General features: G+C 44.6%; 1 protein-coding gene across 3 annotated transcripts in view; it reads left to right on the top strand.

Moving 5' to 3' along the window:
• NUDT15 (nudix hydrolase 15) overlaps positions 1 to 11,000 on the top strand; it is a 32,700-nt gene extending 21,700 nt beyond the window's left edge. For all 3 annotated transcript variants that reach the window (XM_063952798.1, XM_063952797.1, XM_063952799.1), the window contains exon 4: positions 10,052 to 11,000. In XM_063952798.1, coding sequence (XP_063808868.1) covers positions 10,052 to 10,182 — 131 coding nt within the window. In that variant the 3' untranslated portion in view covers positions 10,183 to 11,000. The remainder of the gene's footprint in view (positions 1 to 10,051) is intronic.
• Positions 11,001 to 19,358: the final 8,358 nt, after the last annotated feature.

Below are 19,358 nucleotides of genomic sequence, written 5' to 3'. Positions count from 1 at the left end.
AGCTGCCCGTGGAGTCTCGACCTTGCAACTATGCCGAGCTGCTACCTGGTCGGGAAGAACATCTTTGTGGAGTTCTACAGGTTTGATACCCTGGCCAAAGAGCATACCCAGTTTGGGCAGGCGGTGCTGCAGATGTCTCCGCACATTCCCGCCCGTTGTGGAAGCTTTGGGACATCCCCATCGTACTAATTCCCCACTATCCCTTATGGATGCTAGAGAAAATAGGATTTTAATTACCTACTGGTAAATCCTTCTCATAGTCCATGAGGGATATTAAGCGCCCGTCTCAGTGCATTGACTTTTCTGCAGGTTGTCTCTTATATGGTTATCTGTTCAACTGTTTGCTGTTGTTACCATCCGTTGCTGGTCGTTTTATGTTATTGGTGTGCTGGTATGTAAATCTCACTACTCATTGGGGGTAATTCAGAGTTGATCGCAGCAGCAAATTCGTTAGCAGTTGGGCAAAACCATGTGCACTGCAGGTGTGGCAGATAAACCGGTAAATCTTTTTCTCGTAGTCCGTAGAGAATGCTGGGGACTCCGTAAGGACCATGGGGATAGACGGGCTCCGCAGGAGACATGGGCATTTTAAGAAAGACTTCAGGTATGGGTGTGCACTGGCTCCTCCCTCTATGCCCCTCCTCCAGACCTCAGTTAGAGAAACTGTGCCCAGAGGAGACGGACAGTACGAGGAAACGATTTTTGTTAACCAAGGGCAAGATTCATACCAGCCACACCAATCACACCGTATAACTTGTGTATATACTGACCAGTTAACATTATGAAAACAACTTAGCATCAGTTCAAAACCGATGAAAACTATAACATAACCCTTATGTAAGCAAAACTATATACTTGCAGAAAATAGTCCGCACTTGGGACGGGCGCCCAGCATCCTCTACGGACTACGAGAAAAAGATTTACCGGTAGGTTTAAAATCTTATTTTCTCTTACGTCCTAGAGGATGCTGGGGACTCCGTAAGGACCATGGGGATTATACCAAAGCTCCCAAAGGGGCGGGAGAGTGCGGATGACTCTGCAGCACCGATTGAGCAAACAGGAGGTCCTCCTCAGCCAGGGTATCAAACTTATAGAACTTTGCAATGGTGTTTGAACCCGACCAAGTAGCAGCTCGGCATAGTTGTAGTGCCGAGACCCCTCGGGCAGCCGCCCAAGACGAACCCACCTTCCTGGTGGAATGGGCCCTGACCGATTTAGGTAACGGCAATCCAGCCGTAGAATGCGCCTGCTGAATCGTGTTACAGATCCAGCGAGCAATAGTCTGCTTAGACGCAGGAGCACCAAGCTTGTTGGCAGCATAAAGGATAAACAGAGCCTTTGTTTTCCTAACACGAGCCGTTCTGGCCACGTAAATTTTCAAAGCCCTGACTACATCCAGGGACTCGGAATCCTCCAAGTCTCGCGTAGCCACAGGCACCACAATGGGTTGGTTCATATGAAAAGATGACACCACCTCAGGCAAGAACTGAGGACGGGTCCGCAATTCTGCTCTATCCATATGGAAAACTAGATAGGGGCTTTTATGAGACAAAGCCGCCAATTCCGACACTCGCCTAGCCAAAGCCAAGGCTAGTAACATGACCACCTTCCAAGTGAGATGTTTTAACTCCACTGTTTGAAGTGGTCCAAACCAGTGTGACTTAAGGAAACTCAACACCACGTTAAGGTCCCAAGGCGCCACCGGAGGTATAAAGGGAGGCTGAATATGAAGCACTCCCTTCACAAACGTCTATATTTCAGGAAGAGAAGCCAATTCTTTTTGAAAGAAAATGGATAAGGCCGAAATCTGAACCTTAATGGAGCCCAATTTTAGGCCCAAATTCACTCCAGTCTGTAGGAAGTGAAGGAGACGGCCCAGATGGAATTCCTCCGTAGGAGCATTCCTGCCCTCACGCCAAGAAACATATTTTCGCCATATATGGTGATAATGTTTAGCTGTCACGTCTTTCCTGGCCTTTATCAGCGTAGGAATGACCTCATCCGGAATCCCTTTTTCCGCTAGGATCCTGCATTCAACCGCCATGCCGTCAAATGCAGCCGCGGTAAGTCTTGGAACAGACAGGGCCCCTGTTGCAACAGGTCCTCCCTGAGAGGAAGAGGCCACGGATCGTCTGTGAGCATTTCCAGTAGATCCGGATACCAGGTCCTTCGTGGCCAATCTGGAACAATGAGAATTGTTCTCACTCCTCTTTTTCTTATTATTCTCAACACCTTGGGTATGGGAGGAAACACATAGACCGACTGAAACACCCATGGTGTCACTAGGACGTCTACAGCTACCGCCAGAGGGTCTTTTGATCTGGTGCAATACCTCTGTAGCTTTTTGTTGAGGCGGGACGCCATCATGTCTATCTGGGGCAATCCCCATTGACTTGCAATCTGTGCGAAGACTTCCTGATGAAGTCCCCACTCTCCTGGATGCAGGTCCTGTCTGCTGAGGAAGTCTGCTTCCCAGTTGTCCACTCCCGGAATGAACACCGCTGACAGTGCGCTTACATTATTTTCCGCCCAGCGAAGAATCCTGGTGGCTTCCGCCATTGCTCCTCTGCTCCTTGTGCCGCTTTGGTGGTTTACATGAGCCACTGCGGTAATGTTGTCTGACTGGATCAGAACTGGTTGGTTGCGAAGTAAGGTCTCCGCTTGACGTAGGGCGTTGTACATAGCCCTCAGTTCCAGGATGTTGATGTGAAGACAAGTCTCGTGACTTGACCACAGACCTTGAAAATTTCTTCCCTGTGTGACTGCTCCCCACCCTCGGAGGCTCGTGTCCGTGGTCACCAGGATCCAGTCCTGAATGCCGAACCTGCGGCCCTCTAGAAGGTGAGCACTCTGCAGCCACCACAGGAGAGACAACCTGGCTCTGGGGGACAGGGTGATCAACTGATGAATTTGTAGATGTGACCCGGACCACTTGTCCAGTAGGTCCCATTGGAAAATCCTCGCATGGAACCTGCCAAAGGGAATGGCTTCGTATGCTGCCACCATCTTTCCCAGGACTTGAGTGCAATGATGTACTGACACTTGTTTTGGCTTCAATAGGTTCTTGACTAGAGTCATGATTTCCTGAGCTTTTTCTATCGGAAGATAAACCCTTTTCTGGTCTGTATCCAGAATCATGCCCAAGAAGGTCAGACGAGTCGTAGGAACCAACTGTGACTTCGGGATATTGAGAATCCAGCCGTGTTGCTGTAACACCTTTAGTGCCAGTGAGACGCTGTTCAGCAACTGCTCTCTCGATCTCGCTTTTATGAGGAGATCGTCCAAGTACGGGATAATTGTGACACCTTGCTTGCGCAGGAGCACCATCATCTCCGCCATTACCTTGGTGAAAATCCTCGGGGCCGTGGAAAGCCCAAACGGCAACGTCTGAAATTGGTAATGACAATCCTGTACCGCAAATCTCAGATACGCCTGGTAAGGTGGATAAATGGGAACATGAAGGTATGCATCCTTTATGTCCAGAGATACCATAAAATCCCCCCCCCTTCCAGACTGGCGATGACCGCTCTCAGCGATTCCATCTTGAATTTGAACCGTTTTAAGTATAGGTTCAGGGATTTTAAATTTAAAATGTCCGGTTTCGGGACTACAAACAGGGTTGAGTAATATCCCTTCCCTCGTTGAAGCAAGGGAACATCGACCACCACCTGTTGAAGACACAATTTGTGAATTGCATTTAACACTATCTCCCTTTCTGAGGGAGAGGCTGGCAGAGCCAATTTGAAAAACCGGCGAGGAGGCACCTCTTCGAATTCCAGCTTGTATCCCTGAGAAACAATCTCCATTGCCCAGGGATCCACCCGTGAGTGAACCCAGATGTGGCTGAAAAGTCGAAGACGTGCCCCCACTGGGGCGGACTCCCTCAGCGGAGCCCCAGCGTCATGCGGTGGATTTTGTAGAGGCCGGGGAAGACTTCTGCTCCTGGGAACTAGCTGTGTTGTGCAGCTTTTTTCCTCTGCCCTTACCTCTGGCAAGAAAGGACGATCCTCGCACTCTTTTTTGTTTTTATTTGAACGAAAGGACTGCATTTGATAATGTGGCGCTTTCTTAGGCTGCGAGGGAACATAAGGCAAAAAATTTGATTTACCTGCCGTAGCTGTGGAGACGAGGTCCGAGAGACCTTCCCCAAACAATTCCTCACCCTTGTAAGGCAAAACGTCCATATGCCTCTTGGAGTCGGCATCACCTGTCCACTGCCGGGTCCATAGGACTCGTCTAGCAGAAATCGACATAGCGTTTATTCTGGAACCCAGTAGACTAATGTCTCTTTGAGCATCTCTCATATATAAGACAGCATCTTTTATATGCCCTAGGGTCAATAAAATGGTATCCTTATCTAGGGTCTCAATTTCCGCTGATAAGAAATCTGTCCATGCTGCCACAGCGCTACAAACCCAGGCCGACGCAATTGCCGGTCTGAGCAATGTACCAGAATGTGTGTAAATGGACTTCAAGGTAACCTCCTGCTTGCGGTCAGCAGGATCCTTGAGGGTAGCCGTATCTTGGGATGGCAGCGCTATCTTTTTTGATAAGCGTGTCAATGCTTTGTCCACCCTAGGGGAGGATTCCCACCGTATCCTGTCGATTGGCGGGAAAGGATACGCCATAAGAATCCTTTTGGGAATCTGCAGTTTTTTGTCTGGAGAGTCCCACGCTTTTTCACACAACTCGTTCAACTCATGTGAGGAGGGAAAAGTTACCTCAGGTTTCTTTCCCTTATACATGTGTACCCTCGTGTCAGGGACAGGGGGTTCCTCTGTGATATGCAAAATATCCTTTATTGCAATAATCGTATATCTAATACATTTCGACACTTTTGGCTGTAACTTTGCATCATCGTAGTCGACACTGGAGTCAGAATCCGTGTCGGTATCTGTGTCTCCTATTTGGGATAGTGGGCGCTTTTGAGACCCCGAAGGCCCCTGCGACATAGGAACAGACATGGGTTGACTCCCTGGCTGTTCCCTAGCTTCAGCTTTGTCTAATCTTTTGTGCAATAAATTTACATTAGCACTTAAAACATTCCACATATCCATCCAGTCAGGTGTCGGCGCTGCCGACGGAGACCTCACATTCATACGCTCCCCCTCCTCCCTAGGCGAGCCTTCTACCTCAGACATGTCGACACACCACACGCTCAGGGAACCTCTTATCTGGAGACAGTTCCCCCACAAGGCCCTTTGGAGAGACAGAGAGAGAGTATGCCAGCACACACCCCAGCGCTATATGACCCAGGAAAAAACACAAAATGTTTACCCAGTAGCGCCTATATATATATATGTATATGCACCAATTATGTGCCCCCTCCTTTAAAACCCTCTTTCACCGTGAATAAGCAGGGGGAGAGTCCGGGGAGCTTCCTCTCAGCGCTGTGCTGTGGAGAAAATGGCGCTGGTGAGTGCTGAGGGAGAAGCCCCGCCCCCTCGGCGGCGGGTTTCTGTCCCGCTCAAATATATTGAAAAACTGGCGGGGGCTCTTTTTATATATATATATATATATATATATATATATATATATATATATATACACAGCTGCATATATATATATATATGTATTTTTTGCCAAAAAGAGGTTTTCATGCTGCCCAGGGTGCCCCCCCTACGCCCTGCACCCTTACAGTGACTGCCGTGTGTGAGGTGTATGGGAGCAATGGCGCACAGCTTTACTGCTGTGCGTTACCTCAGTGAAGATCAAGAAGTCTTCTGCCGCCTCTGAAGTCTTCTTTTCTTCTCATACTCACCCGGCTTCTATCTTCCAGCTCTGCGAGGAGAACGACGGCGCGGCTCTGGGACGGACGGCGAGGGTGAGACCTGGTACCAATCCCTCTGGAGCTAATGGTGTCCAGTAGCCTAAGAAACAGAGCCTTGAAACTCACAGAAGTAGGTCTGTTTCTCTCTCCTCAGTCCCTCGATGCAGGGAGTCTGTTGCCAGCAGGCTCCCTGAAAATAAAAAACCTAACTAAAATTCTTTCTGACAGGAAGCTCAGGAGAGCTCCCTGTAATGCACCCAGTCTCCTCTGGGCACAGTATCAAACTGAGGTCTGGAGGAGGGGCATAGAGGGAGAAGCCAGTGCACACCCATACCTAAAGTCTTTCTTAAAGTGCCCATGTCTCCTGCGGAGCCCGTCTATCCCCATGGTCCTTACGGAGTCCCCAGCATCCTCTAGGACGTAAGAGAATTCCAGAGAGAATTAAATTTGGGTGAGTCATTTTGTTTCTGTGCAAGGTAAATACTGGCTGCTTTATTTTTACACTGCAATTTAGATTTCAGTTTGAACACACCCCACCCAAATCTAACTCTCTCTGCACATGTTATATCTGCCCCCCCCCTGCAGTGCACATGGTTTTGCCCAACTGCTAACAAATTTGCTGCTAAGATCAACTCTGAATTAGGCCCATTGGCCCTCATTCCGAGTTGATAGCTCGCTAGCTACTTTTAGCAGCCGTGCAAACGCATAGTCGCCGCCCACGGGGGAGTGTATTTTCGCTTTTCAGGAGTGTGAACGCCTGTGCAGCCGAGCGGCTGCATACATATTTTGTGCAAAACAAGACCAGCCCTGTAGTTACTTATTATGTGCGATGATTGCTGCGACGAATGACACGGTAATGACGTCCGATACCCGCCCAGCAAACGCCCGGCCACGCCTGCGTTTTTCCAAACACTCCCAGAAAACGGTCAGTTGACACCCAGAAATTCCCACTTCTTGTCAATCTCCTTGCGTACGCCAGTACAACTGAAAGCGTCGCTAGAACCTGTGCAAAACCACAATGCTCTTTGTACCTGTACGTCACGCGTGTGCGCATTGCGATGCATACAAATGCGCAGATTTGCCTTTTTTTAAATGATCGCTACGCAGCGAACAACTGCAGCTAGCGATCAACTCGGAATGAGGGCCATTTTTATGTTCCTTCTCTCAAGTATGTCCTTTTTCCTTCGGGCACTATTTTACCTATAACTGCCTGTGGGAGGGTGCATAGAGGGGAGGAGCCAGCATACCCAGTTGAAGAATTTTAAAGTGCATCGGCTCCTTTGGACCCCGTGTATACCCCATCGTACTAATTCTCCAATATCCCTTATGGACTACGAGAAAAGGATTTACCGGTAGGTAATTAAAATCCTATTTTTGTATTCTTCCATATTTTGGAATATTTGCATACAATAATGACCCAAGTCTAATCACAGAATGCATTTTTGTTTTCATATACACCTAATACGTTTCATACATACGTCTGATACACATAGCCTGGAGGTAATTTTATTATATATTTTTAATAATTATGTGCATGAAACAAAGTTTGTATACTTTGGACCATCATAAAGCAAAGGTGTCATTCTCTTGGTCAAGCTCAAAAAATATTAATTTTTGGATTTTCAGATATGAGAGATTCAACCTGTACAACAAATTACACATTTAACTATTTTTAGAAATAATTCATAGATTACAGTGGGTTTTACGTGTTATTAGTCTATAGTAATCACAGGTCCTGGTTCCCTGGTGCTTACTGGAGTCAGGTTAATTCTTTCCCTATGTGCCAGCTTATTTTGCAACATTCCCAAGAGGCTCCCGCACCAAAATTGCAGTTTGCTGTAATCCCCCACTTTGTCCTGGCCAGCAACATAATTATACTATATTTGTTATTTCCACAATAAAGACATTTTTGTTCTGATTTGTGTGATTACTGTTTGCTGTATTAAAACATGGTTTCTAGTATTATTCATATGTTTGTTCTAAAGTAATAACTGGTTTGATTTCTTATTAGAAGAACCTAGAAGTCCCAGTTCTCCACTCAGGTTATTATGCATATAGGAAATAAACTGACCAAATCAAATCTTTAACTAATTAAAAGAGAACTGACTAATGGTTAGGAAAAGCAGTATGTAAACCACAAGCCCCAACTGCCTTGGTTTTCGTCTGAGTCTGTGATAAGAACAGAGAAGCAAGGGTAAACACGTCTGTTTGTAGCAGCCCCCTGTGTAAGAGGAATGACACCTTAGTAAAATCTATTATTTTTGCAGTGAGGTACACTGGGATTCCACAGGGAATAACATTGGGGTGTAGAGTTGGATCTTGATTTAAGGCACCAACAGGCTAAAAGCTTTGACTGTTCCCAGGATGCACCGCCTCCTCTATAACCCCGCCTCTGGGCACAAGAACTCAGTTTTAAAGTTGGTGCCTGCATAGCAGGTCACTAACAGGGTAGGCTGCGTTAGGCAGCCCTGAAGAAAAGAAGAATAAAGCTTTATTGAAGATACTTCATGGGTCGCAGAACTTTTTATGTCCAGGGGACATACTGTGCTGCGGCTCCATCACCTCCCCACTGCGGCGCTGTATACTCCCACGGCCTGGTTCCCGGGTACTTACAGCGGAGACGCACAGGTATTCTGGAACTCTTACTTCACCCGGTGTGCTGCTAAGAACTATGATGTCTATAAGTTCAGAACTTCATGGCTTCTGGCTTTTCTGCAACAAGGCCTAGACTTAGGCCTTCGTCTGGCCTCCCTCAAGGTTCATATTTCTTGTCAGTGTGGTTTCAGGGGAAGATTGTGTCTATTCCTGACATTCATACCTTTACTCAGGGTGTTTTGCGGATACAACCTCCCTATGTGTCTCCTGTGGCTCCATGGGAGCTGTCTGTCGTTCTTAACGCCCTGCAAGAGTCTCCATTTGAACCTCTTGAGTCTGTTGACCTGAAATGGCTTACGCTTAAGGTCCTGTTTCTCTTGGCTATTGCCTCTGCTAGGAGGTTGTCGGACCTAGGCGCCTTGTCCTTTCATCCACCCTTTCTGATATTTCACCATGACCAGGCAGTTCTTCAAACTCGCCCTGGTTATTTGCCTAAGGTGGTGTCATCTTTCCACCTTAACCAAGAGATTGTGGTTCCGGCCTTTATCTCTTCTGGTTTGTCTTTTATAAGAGCGGTCTTTGGATGTGGTACGGGTTCTCCGTATATATGTGGAGAGGACTGCCTCTATCAGGAGGCCAGATTCCCTCTTTGTACTGTTTGGTTTTCACAAACGTGGCTGGCCTGCAAACAAGCAAACCTTGGCCAGTTGGATTAGAATGGTGATTGCACAAGCGTATGTGCAGGCTGGTCTCCCAGCTCCTGCTGCTATCAAGGCCCATTCTACTCTGTCTGTTGGACCTTCTTAGGCGGCCCGCCGTGGCGCGTCCAGTGAACAATTGTGCAAGGCGGCTACGTGGTCCTCTGTGAACACGTTCATCAGGTTCTATGCCTTTGATACTTCTGCCTTCCAGGATGCTTCCTTTGGACACCGGGTTCTTGTGCCCGCTACTGTGCGTCCCCTCCCATGAGGAACTGCTTTAGGACATCCCCGATGTTATTCCCTGTAGAATCCCAGTGTACCCTGCTGCAGAAAAGGAGATTTATGGTAAGACTTACCATGGTTAAATCTCTTTCTGCGAGGTACACTGGATTCCACAGGGCGCCCACCCTGACGCACTTAGCTTCTTTGGGTTCGTATGGCATTAGCCGCTGGTCCCTTCTCCTGTCGTGAGAACGTGGTTCTATGTGACTAACATCTACCGTCTCTTTACCTGCTACTGCATTGGACTGGTTAACAAAACTGAGCTCCTGTGTACGGAGGTGGGGTTATAGAGGAAGCGGTGCAGTGCATCCTGGGAACAGTCAAAGCTTTTAGCCTGTTGGTGCCTCAGATCAAGATCCAACTCTACACCCCGATGTTATTCCCTGTAGAATCCAGTGTACCTCGCAGAACGAGATTTAACCATGGTAAGCCTTACCATAAATCTCCTTATTGTGTATTAGTGCAGCTTTAATCAAGCATACATACATCTCGTACATACATGTTTTTTGGAAAAAGTGATTCATCCTTTTAGTATTGCTTATCTGCACAATGGGCTGCACCAATATTTTTATTAGAAACCTGTTATATGTAACAGGCATAAAACAGAATTATTCACATTTTTATGTCAACAACTCGAAGCTATGTATTTAGAATAAGTGAGACCGTTCTTTCTGTGCATACATTGTTTGTTTTTATCTTGCAGGCTGGAATTGGGTTAAGTGGGAAGAGTTTCCTCCAAAAGACCAGCTGTTCTGGGCCTTGTGCTGTTTAAGACAGCAAGGGTACAATCCCTTCACTGAAGATTTTAATCATCTACTCCCCATACAGAGATGAACCCATTCAGCGTCACTTATTCCTATGTATATTGCAATATTTTATAATTTGTCATACCCGTCACCCTCTCTGCTTAACTTTCTTATTCATATCCAAATCCCAGGAGCCAGGTAGTCCATGTGACTAATAATGCACCTGTATTCTGGGAATCATTTCATTTGATGCCAATGGATACGTGTGTTCCAACGATACTTTAAGTATCTTGTTAACTTCTGTAGTTACCTGAATGACCCCTTAATTGTGGCTGATTCTGTTCTCCTCTACTGTGAAATGGAGTTGGGTATATATATATATATATATATATATATATATATATATATCTATCAGCATCTGTAACATACGGTGGAGCTGCTACATTTTTTGGCCTAGTTGTACAATAGGTGTTTCATGCACTCACATGCTAATTGTAGTAGTTTGACCAGATGACTAAATGGCCACACTGGAGTTAGACAGGTTTGCATAGTTTGGTCATGAGTGACAGCATCACAAGACACCCCATAACTTTTTTAAGTTAATTTATGATAAGCCTAAGCATAGGTGGCTGTTGTTGTTTCGTCTGACTGGCAGGTTGCATATTTACCTCTCCAGCTGATGGCATGTCAGTCATTAGAGTTGCTGCTGTATTATATGACATAACAGATGCCTGCTCATATTACTTTATTGAAATGCATTTTTTAAATGAGTCCCTTAGTATACATATCCTCAGGTATGGTATAGTAACAGTTTGCTGACTGTTGTATGTAGATAACATTACTGTATTTTTTTACTTTTGTAAACCATAAAAAATAATAAAGCTAAGGGGCATTTTCTGAAATTCATATTCACGTTTTCATTATTAGATCTGAACGTCGTGATTTATAATTTTCCTGTTGCCATCTTGTGGAAATAAAGCATGTAGTGAAGTTTTTTTTTAAATTTTTTTTTTTTTTTTTATCATTTCTTTTATTCATCAGAGTAATAACATATTACAAAACATAATATATCAAGGTGATGCCACCAAAACAGTTCGCTCACCACCTCCCAAATAAGCGTTCTAATATAGACAGAAATGTCTGAAAATCCCGGTTTTCACCTGGCATTTTAGTGCCGGGTCATTAAGCCAGACCCCTCCTTTCACACAGACACGCAAATTACCGGGTTAAGAATTTCTACCCAGTAATTTGCTAATCACCACTGGTATTTCGTCTGTGCGAAAGGGTCAACCTGGGTCATAATTCCTGGGTATCCAACCCTGGTAAATTCCTGAGTCGAAGTCTCTGGAATTTCAACCCGGGTTGACCCCTTCACACATAAAAAGGATCCGTGTTTATCTGCAAATTACCGGGTAGAACTTCTTCACCCGGTAATTTCACTTTCTGTGTGAAAAGGGTATTGTTCAGATCATATAAGTCCTTAATATGATGTAGTAGTGCAATTCCTAAATAAGACAGGTATAGCCCATATAATAGGATAAGATTCACCCCAATGTGGCCTCACCGTGGGTACCAAATACATGGCCTCTGACTTAATACTAAATCAAGAGACATTTGCATAGTCTGACACCTTATCAAAAATCTTGGACAAAGTCCGCTCTGGATCCAAAATATATAGAAGTAAGTTAAGTGATTTAAAAAAATTCTTTGCCTACAAAGGCCTGAATTTTAGATTCTTGGGAGCTTACTTAATACCTTTAAAGTCCGGCCAGGGGTTGAGAATGCCCAATAATGGGTCCAGTGATATATTGGATAACAATGGCAACAAAGGGCATCCCTTTCGAGTACCCTTTGTCAATGTAAATGGAGGATCTATAGGTGCCATTAATTATCAGGGTAGTAGGTGGTGAACAATATAAAAAGCGGAACAAGTCAGAGAAAGGACTACCAAAATCATGCAGTTCCAAGATTTTGAGCAAATGACTCCAATATACTGTGTCAAATGCTTTTTCCGCATTAAAGCTTAAAAACATTGCCTCCGAAGAGGGTTGGAAAGTTTAATGAAACATAATAGCTGTCAGGGCCGTTCTGACCCCTTTTCCGAGAACCTACCACGTGTGAATCCCAAGGTGATGTGTTAGAATACGAGGTAACAGTACTTAAAGACGGTTGGCATGAAGCTGTTCTTAACTCTTCTCTGGACTTGTATTTGGGCTCTGACTCCTTGGAACAAACCATGGCGGTCACCTTTTCACATTTGAATTTTTTATTTTTTTAGACCATAATGCAGCAGAGAAGCTAGTAATCGTAAATCTGTTTTGCATACTCAAACAGAATAAACATGATTTTTTATTATCAATCCGTATTTAAATGGAGCAAGGTAATTTGCCTTTTTTTAACGTGGCTTTGAGATATTATAGACCCGCATCCACATGTTGTTGTTTTTGTTGTTACGTATTTATCTAATAAAACTGTTTACAGATGACTATCGATATTTCTATTCCTTTGTTTTATCTAGTTGCCAAAAAGTATTCCCATGTTATCTTGCTCTAGACTGCCACTGTTTTTGTGCATCTTGCTCTATACTGCAACTGATTTTGTGTTTATCCCATAATGCAATTACCTTGTGCTGGCATGACCTAGAGGCAGGAACATAATCAGACTTAAAAGAACAATTTCCTAGATGATTTATTTAATGGGGTTAAAAAGAAATACATATTATCCAGAAATGTTTTCTGTACATCTTGTCACATTGCCTTCTTTAAATGTAATTGAAATAATACCAATTTAAATAACAAACATCCTAAATGCGGGTGTCAGAAGCTGCTTGTACCTTCCCCATTTGCAGCTTTCCCATTCTGTACTGTAGACGGTAGTGCTGACATTTCTTGTCCAACATTTGTTTACAGAGGAAAAGGATAAGACTGAGCAGAAGGGACCCACTATCACTTATGGTTGCCTGCAGTGTATAAACACACTACCTGTCTCACACACAATGACCTTCTTCTTTTTCTTCTAATTAATATAGAATATAACAGACAATATAACATAATGAAACATAAAAACATATTTTTATGTTTCATTATTTGGGGGGTGTACCTGGTTAAAACTGAATAAAAATGTGGAGGCTGACACCTTGCACTAAATGTATTTATATCCTGTGCAGACGGATAGCATAAAATGAGATCTACATATTATTCTTTACTAAGCATACATAAGCAGTGAAAATGTTCTTGGTTTTTTTTTCAAAGCACTTTATTGGACATCTGCACTTTACACATAAACAAAGACAGTCATCGGAAAAGACTGTTCAGATAAATCAAATTACATTAAATCAATACAATCAATGAGGTATTACAAAAATGCAATAGTATCAACACTATCCAGGGAAAGTAGTATGAATGCATGCAGAGATATGTACTTCCAAGATTCAAAAGGGCGCATGGCCTAAGGCAAGCATTTCAAGATTATACCACGTGGTAAGTGATACAGCCTGTCTAATACCCCTTTTCCACTAGCTCCTTAAAACATGGGTAAATGCGCGGGGGCGCGCATTTACCCGTGTTTTTCCCTAGTGGAAAAGGGTCCCCCTGCAAATTCCCGGATCTAGTGATCCGGGAATCCTACCCGGGTAACTTGCCTGGGGGCGGCGCTGGGAGATCATCACTAGCAGTATGCCGGGTTGGTGAGCGCTGTGGGAAAGGGGGCTGTAGCACGGGTTGCAGCCGTGTCAGGTGACATGGCTGCGACCCAGTGGAAAAGGGGTATAAGAGTACTTTTTATAGAATCAGGTAACATCTTGACATATGGAAGCCAGATCTCGAAAAATTCCTCAACCTTCTTTTCTTTATTAAGCACCATCTCTAAACACTCCATATGGAATAGATATGATAATCGCAGCAGCAACAAAGCCAAAGAAAAGAGTATCTGTAGATATCCATTGGGAGATGATGGTTTTCTTACCAGCAGCAGCTATTCTGGTTAATAGGGTACGGTGACCTGGTGGTAGTTTGGGGGTGTGGAGTGAGGAATGTACGTCCCAAAAAACCCATTCGGGGGATCTATCAATACTTATGCCGAACTTCTCTTTGACGAAGGATTGAATTAAGATCCAGAATATAAAAACCTTCGGCCAGCTCCACAAACAGTGATATATATCAGCATCTACCATATCACATTTAAAACATATAGAATCATGCGCTGTGCCCATTAGAAATCGCAATTTCGGGGTAATATATAAGCGGTGTAGAAATTGGTAATTCATTTCAGCATATGAAGCTGAAATAAGGCATTTATTCAATCAGTGAAAAGCAATAAGCATGGTTGAGATCATAATGGAGGGGAAGTCAGAGGAATATGTAGCTAAACCCGTTTTGAATGGTCTCCCAATCAATAATCCTTCTAAGATATGAATATATCAAAGATGTAGAGTTATTACCTCCAGGAGTTAATCTCAATAGTTTATCCAAACCGTTAGTTTTGTCCCTTTCAGTCAAAGCAGCTAACAAACTGTTAAGATAGCTGCATATTTGAAAATATATAAATAACAGGATATTAACTTGTGGAAATGTCTCACTGAGACTAGCATGAGAATGAATTTGGAGGGTGTTGTGGTCTAACAACTGGTACAGTAATCGAGCAGTATGGCGTGACAAAGCAGTTAACGTGGAGTGGATAGTAGTCCCCCGAAATCCCGCGTTATGAGTTAGTGGGATAAACACCGTATTACAACTGGAGATGCCCATCCTAGAACGTGCTAGTCTCCATGCAGCACACGTGGAAGTATTCAATATATTTTCCTTAATTGAAGTTGGGAAAGAAGAAGGGCGCATATGTAACAGACTGACAAGTAAACTTTCGGGACAAAAGGCCTGTTCCAAGCCAGTGCTGGCAAAGGTTTCTGTCGCATGTATCCAATCTATAGTGTAGCGGTAATTTGCGCCAACATATAGCTCCTGAGACAGCGTAAATTGATACCTCCCAATTTCTGTGTCTGACTCAGTTTGAATAGGGAGATCCTGGGTTTTTTGGATTCCCAGATGAACCCACTAAAGGCCCTTGTCAAAACTGTCAGATCTGTTTCCGACTACAATAACAGCAACATCTGAATAGGGTATAATAATCTCGGGAAGATAATCATTTTAATCAATTGGCACCTTCCTAAGTAAGAAAGAGGCAGGTGTTTGCAAGCATGTAAATCAATGATAGTTGTGTAATAATTTGTGAGAAATTGCTCATATACAGGTTTGATGGGTTAATGGGGATTTGGAGTCCTAGGTACGTAATTTTCTGGTGTGCCCAACGGAAAGGGAATTGAATGTTCCAAAACCAGTACCAAATTGTTTCCAATGAAGCACTCTCAGCAAGTGAGACCAAGACACTCGGTTGAATGCCTTGTCAGCATCGCAGCTCACCAGCAGAGATGTTATGGACCGATGTGATCCCTTTCACGAAACCAGTTTGGGACGGGTGAAGTAATCTAGATAAAATAGCTTGCAGCCTATTTGCCATGAGTGTGGATGGAATTTTGAAGTCTTGAAAAGAGATCGGGCGGTATGATTGAACTAAAGTAGGATCTTTTCCCGGTTTAGGCAATACCACCATACAGGCTTGATTAAAGGAGGGAGGGGCAGCATTACCAGATAGTATAGAATTAAACAACGCTAACAAGTGGGGTGTTACATGAGGTAATAATAGCTTATAGTATTCTGCGCTCAATCAGTCAGGTCCTGGGGATTTGCCATTGGCCAGGTGCTTTATTAATGTTGTCAATTCTAGTTCAGTAATTGGCTCTGTAAGAGCGTCTCGCTCTTCCTCCATTAACGTAGGCGAGCCTGCTGATCGAAGAAAGTCCATGCCTCCAGCTGGGTCATCTGGGGGAGCTGTATATAACCCCCTGTAGTAATCTGTCATGCGGCCACCGTACTTACCTCTCCGGGTGCGCTGGGTCTCCGGGCGGCCGTCCTCGCTGGCGGTCTCCTGCTCCCGGCACTCCGTCCAGCGATCATAGTGTGGACGTCGCGGGTACGCCCGGCGTCCACTGAAGGTGCGGGTGACGTCATCAGCGCTTCCCCAATCAGACACTGGCGGGAAGTTCAAATTCAGACGCCGGGCAGAGCTCCGGCGCCTGAGTATCATCTATTCTGCTAAAGAAGTTGTGATCTCCAGAGCTCCCGTATCCCTGTGGTTTCCAGCCTTCCCAGACGGACCCCAGCGCCTCCAAGCACTTCAGCGCCTCCAAGCACCTCGGTGCCTCCAAGCACTTCAGCGCCTCCAAGCACCTCAGCACCTCCAAGCACCTCAGTGCCTCCAAGCACTTCAGCGCCTCCAAGCACCTCAGTGCCTCCAAGCACCTCAGCGCCTCCAAGCACCTCAGCGCCTCCAAGCACCTCAGCGCCTCCAAGCACCTCAGCGCCTCCAAGCACTTCAGCGCCTCCAAGCACCTCAGCGCCTCCAAGCACCTCAGTCCTTCCAAGCACTTCAGCGCCTCCAAGCACCCAGTGCTCCCAAGCGCAGTTTGTGCCTCCAGCATCCGGTACTCTTCACTGATTCATCAGCGCCTTTTCAAGTTTTGTCTTTCAGAAGACCTCCAGCGTCCACACGTGCCTCCTGTCTGCAGACCAAATCCTGCATGAGGAAAACCTACATTCGGCCATCTCTGCTGCGGCCCAGTTGCGGTTCCTCTTCCCGGTCACCGGAAGAAACCCAGAGTCCACAACACTCCCAAACCAGGTCAGTGATAGTAATCTAAGAAAGAATTAGCGATATCAGCTGAGTCAGACCAACGTTTTGTTAATAGAGTTAAGGGAAAGAATGTGAGATATAGGTCGTTGGCCGCGAACCACATTTGCTAAAAGCTTTCCGGCTTTGTTGCCCCATGTGAAATATCTGTTTCTTAAAGTCTAAGGCATATTGAGCTCTTTCCGTGCAAAGGGTATTGTAAAGCTGCTTCGTTTCGAGGTATATTCTACGATTAGTATCTGTTGGTGACGACAATAAGGTTGTATAAGAGTTGGTGAGCTCTAGATCTAGTTCCTGCAGTGAAAATGTTTGACGTTTTTAGACTGGATTCTTAGAATGACCTTTAAAGTTACTAGAGGATTCTCCGGAGGGCCACAAGCGTAAATAACTATATTGACCTCTAATGTCCTAAAATTATAAAACATTTTAGTCCATATTGTATATTATTGTGTTTATGGCATATGATATATATGCTACGTAAAATCTATTTTCATAGTTATGTTCCCTTGTAATAGATTTAATGGTCAGCCTGACATATTCTAGTATGACACTAACTATATATGTATCTTAGAAATGTAGAGAATGCAGGAGAGGCAACATGCAGTGGTCTATAACTGTCGTAGACCATTGTATCCATTTTAAAAGAGAGGCTATCCTGGTGAAAATGTAAGTTTAATTGTAGATTTATGCTCCCTCCACAGCACTGAGGTTGCACTTACTAAGTCTGTTTTCCAGTGTAAGAGAGCAAATAGTCAATTGTCATTTGTTCTCATCCAGTAACAGATATTCAGTCCAACCAGCCAGATCTCACAGATGATCTGCCAGATAATTGTATTGTGTATGCCCAACTTCATGCCCTAGATGGAGTTGTCCTTCCTTCACCACTTTACTTTGGTTTCTTCCTCCTCTCTTCCCCATCTACTCCCCTCGTAACCCCTTTCCTCTCCCCTCCGGTGCCTCTCCCTATCTTCTCTCCCCTCCTCTCCATACCCTTTCTTCCCTCCCCACTCCTCCCCCTCCCCTTATCTGTTTTCCACAGATGACAAAATTATTTGATTTCTCTAGTGCGGCACTATCTGCATGTATGGGGACCAGATTATACGGTCATCCCAACCTAAATCAACTGCCATCACCCATGCACCCTTACTTTTTACTGTTTTGCCGGGTTTACGCCCAAATGGGCTTTTTCTTTCCCTTTCTCTTCTAGATCACCTACATGTCAGAAATCCTCCCTGACTTTTTTTTTTCAATCACACGTTTTTATTGATAAGAAGTCAAACATGACAAGTAAAGAACATGAAAACAGTCAATATGGAGTAATGAAAAATGTAAAAGTACATATAGAGACAATCTGAAATCTAGATGAGAACAGACAATTGTATAATAAATTGTGTATGCTAGAAAGTCATATGCATTAATTGTTTAGCAAAAACCAAGAGGGGGTATAGAAAGAGTGCGTCTCTAAGGGCCAACCAGTGGAGCTCCTCTGAGAGCTTGAGAGAGGAATATGAGGGACAAGTGAAAGAGTGAGAGAGGAGTTGGGGAGAAGAAGTAAGAGAAGGGAGGGGAAAAGGTAACGATAAGAAGAAAGAGGAGGTAATAGAAAGGAAAAGAGTGGAGAGCAAGCCGGAGAGGGAGGAGAAACGGGTGAAGGGGTAGGGGATATTAGGGAAGGCCTGGGAGATCCACTTGGAATTTAGTGTACCAGGGTGTCCAAATGTCGTGAAATTTATCCACGGTGTTGTTCAGCATGGAGGAAAGGCACTCCAAATTTGCTATAAACCAAATACGGCTCAGAAGTTCATGACGGGTGGGTGGAGATGGTTGTTTCCAAGAATTAGCGATTTGGAGCTTAGCTGCACAAGATATTTGGAGAACCAATTTATTTTCAGATCTAGGTAGCTGGCAGGCTAGGGCACACAAGAAGCATCTCGGGGGAGAGTGGGGGGCAGGCAGGTATAACTGATTTAATTGAGGGTTTGGACCAAGGACCAAAAGGAAGCGATCTTGGGGCAACTCCGCCAAATATGATAATAAGAGCCTATTTGGCCATATTGGCGCCAACAAAGGTTGGGCGTATTGGGATACATTTGGTGTAATTGTTCTGGAGTGAGATACCAGCGTGTGTATATTTTGTAGAAGTTCTCCTTAATGGAGACGCTGATGGAACATTTAGAAATGTGTAGTCGTATAGTGTCCCATGCTTCGTTTTCAAGAGGAGTCCCCAAGTCAGTTTCCCAAGCAATTTCATGTAAGGCACTGGGGGGGGGGGGGGATAGTAGGAAGAGGCGATAGTAGGAAGAGGCGCTTTTCTTGTAGAGGACAAGGCAAAATTTCAGATTTGAAGATACTGGTAGAAAGAGGACATGGCTTTTCTGAAGGATTTCCCTGTGAAGCCTGGACTTTTTGTTGTTCCAGACAAATTTGCCAAGTTGAGTCTGGAGGGATGTCAGAATCTGGGGAGGAACAGGGAGAGTCTGGAAAAGATACAATAGCTTGGGGAGAACATTAATTATTATTATT

The sequence above is a fragment of the Pseudophryne corroboree genome, chromosome 2, assembly GCF_028390025.1.
Source record: "Pseudophryne corroboree isolate aPseCor3 chromosome 2, aPseCor3.hap2, whole genome shotgun sequence".
NCBI lineage: Eukaryota > Metazoa > Chordata > Amphibia > Anura > Myobatrachidae > Pseudophryne > Pseudophryne corroboree.
This window is presented reverse-complemented; position numbering and strand designations above follow the sequence as displayed.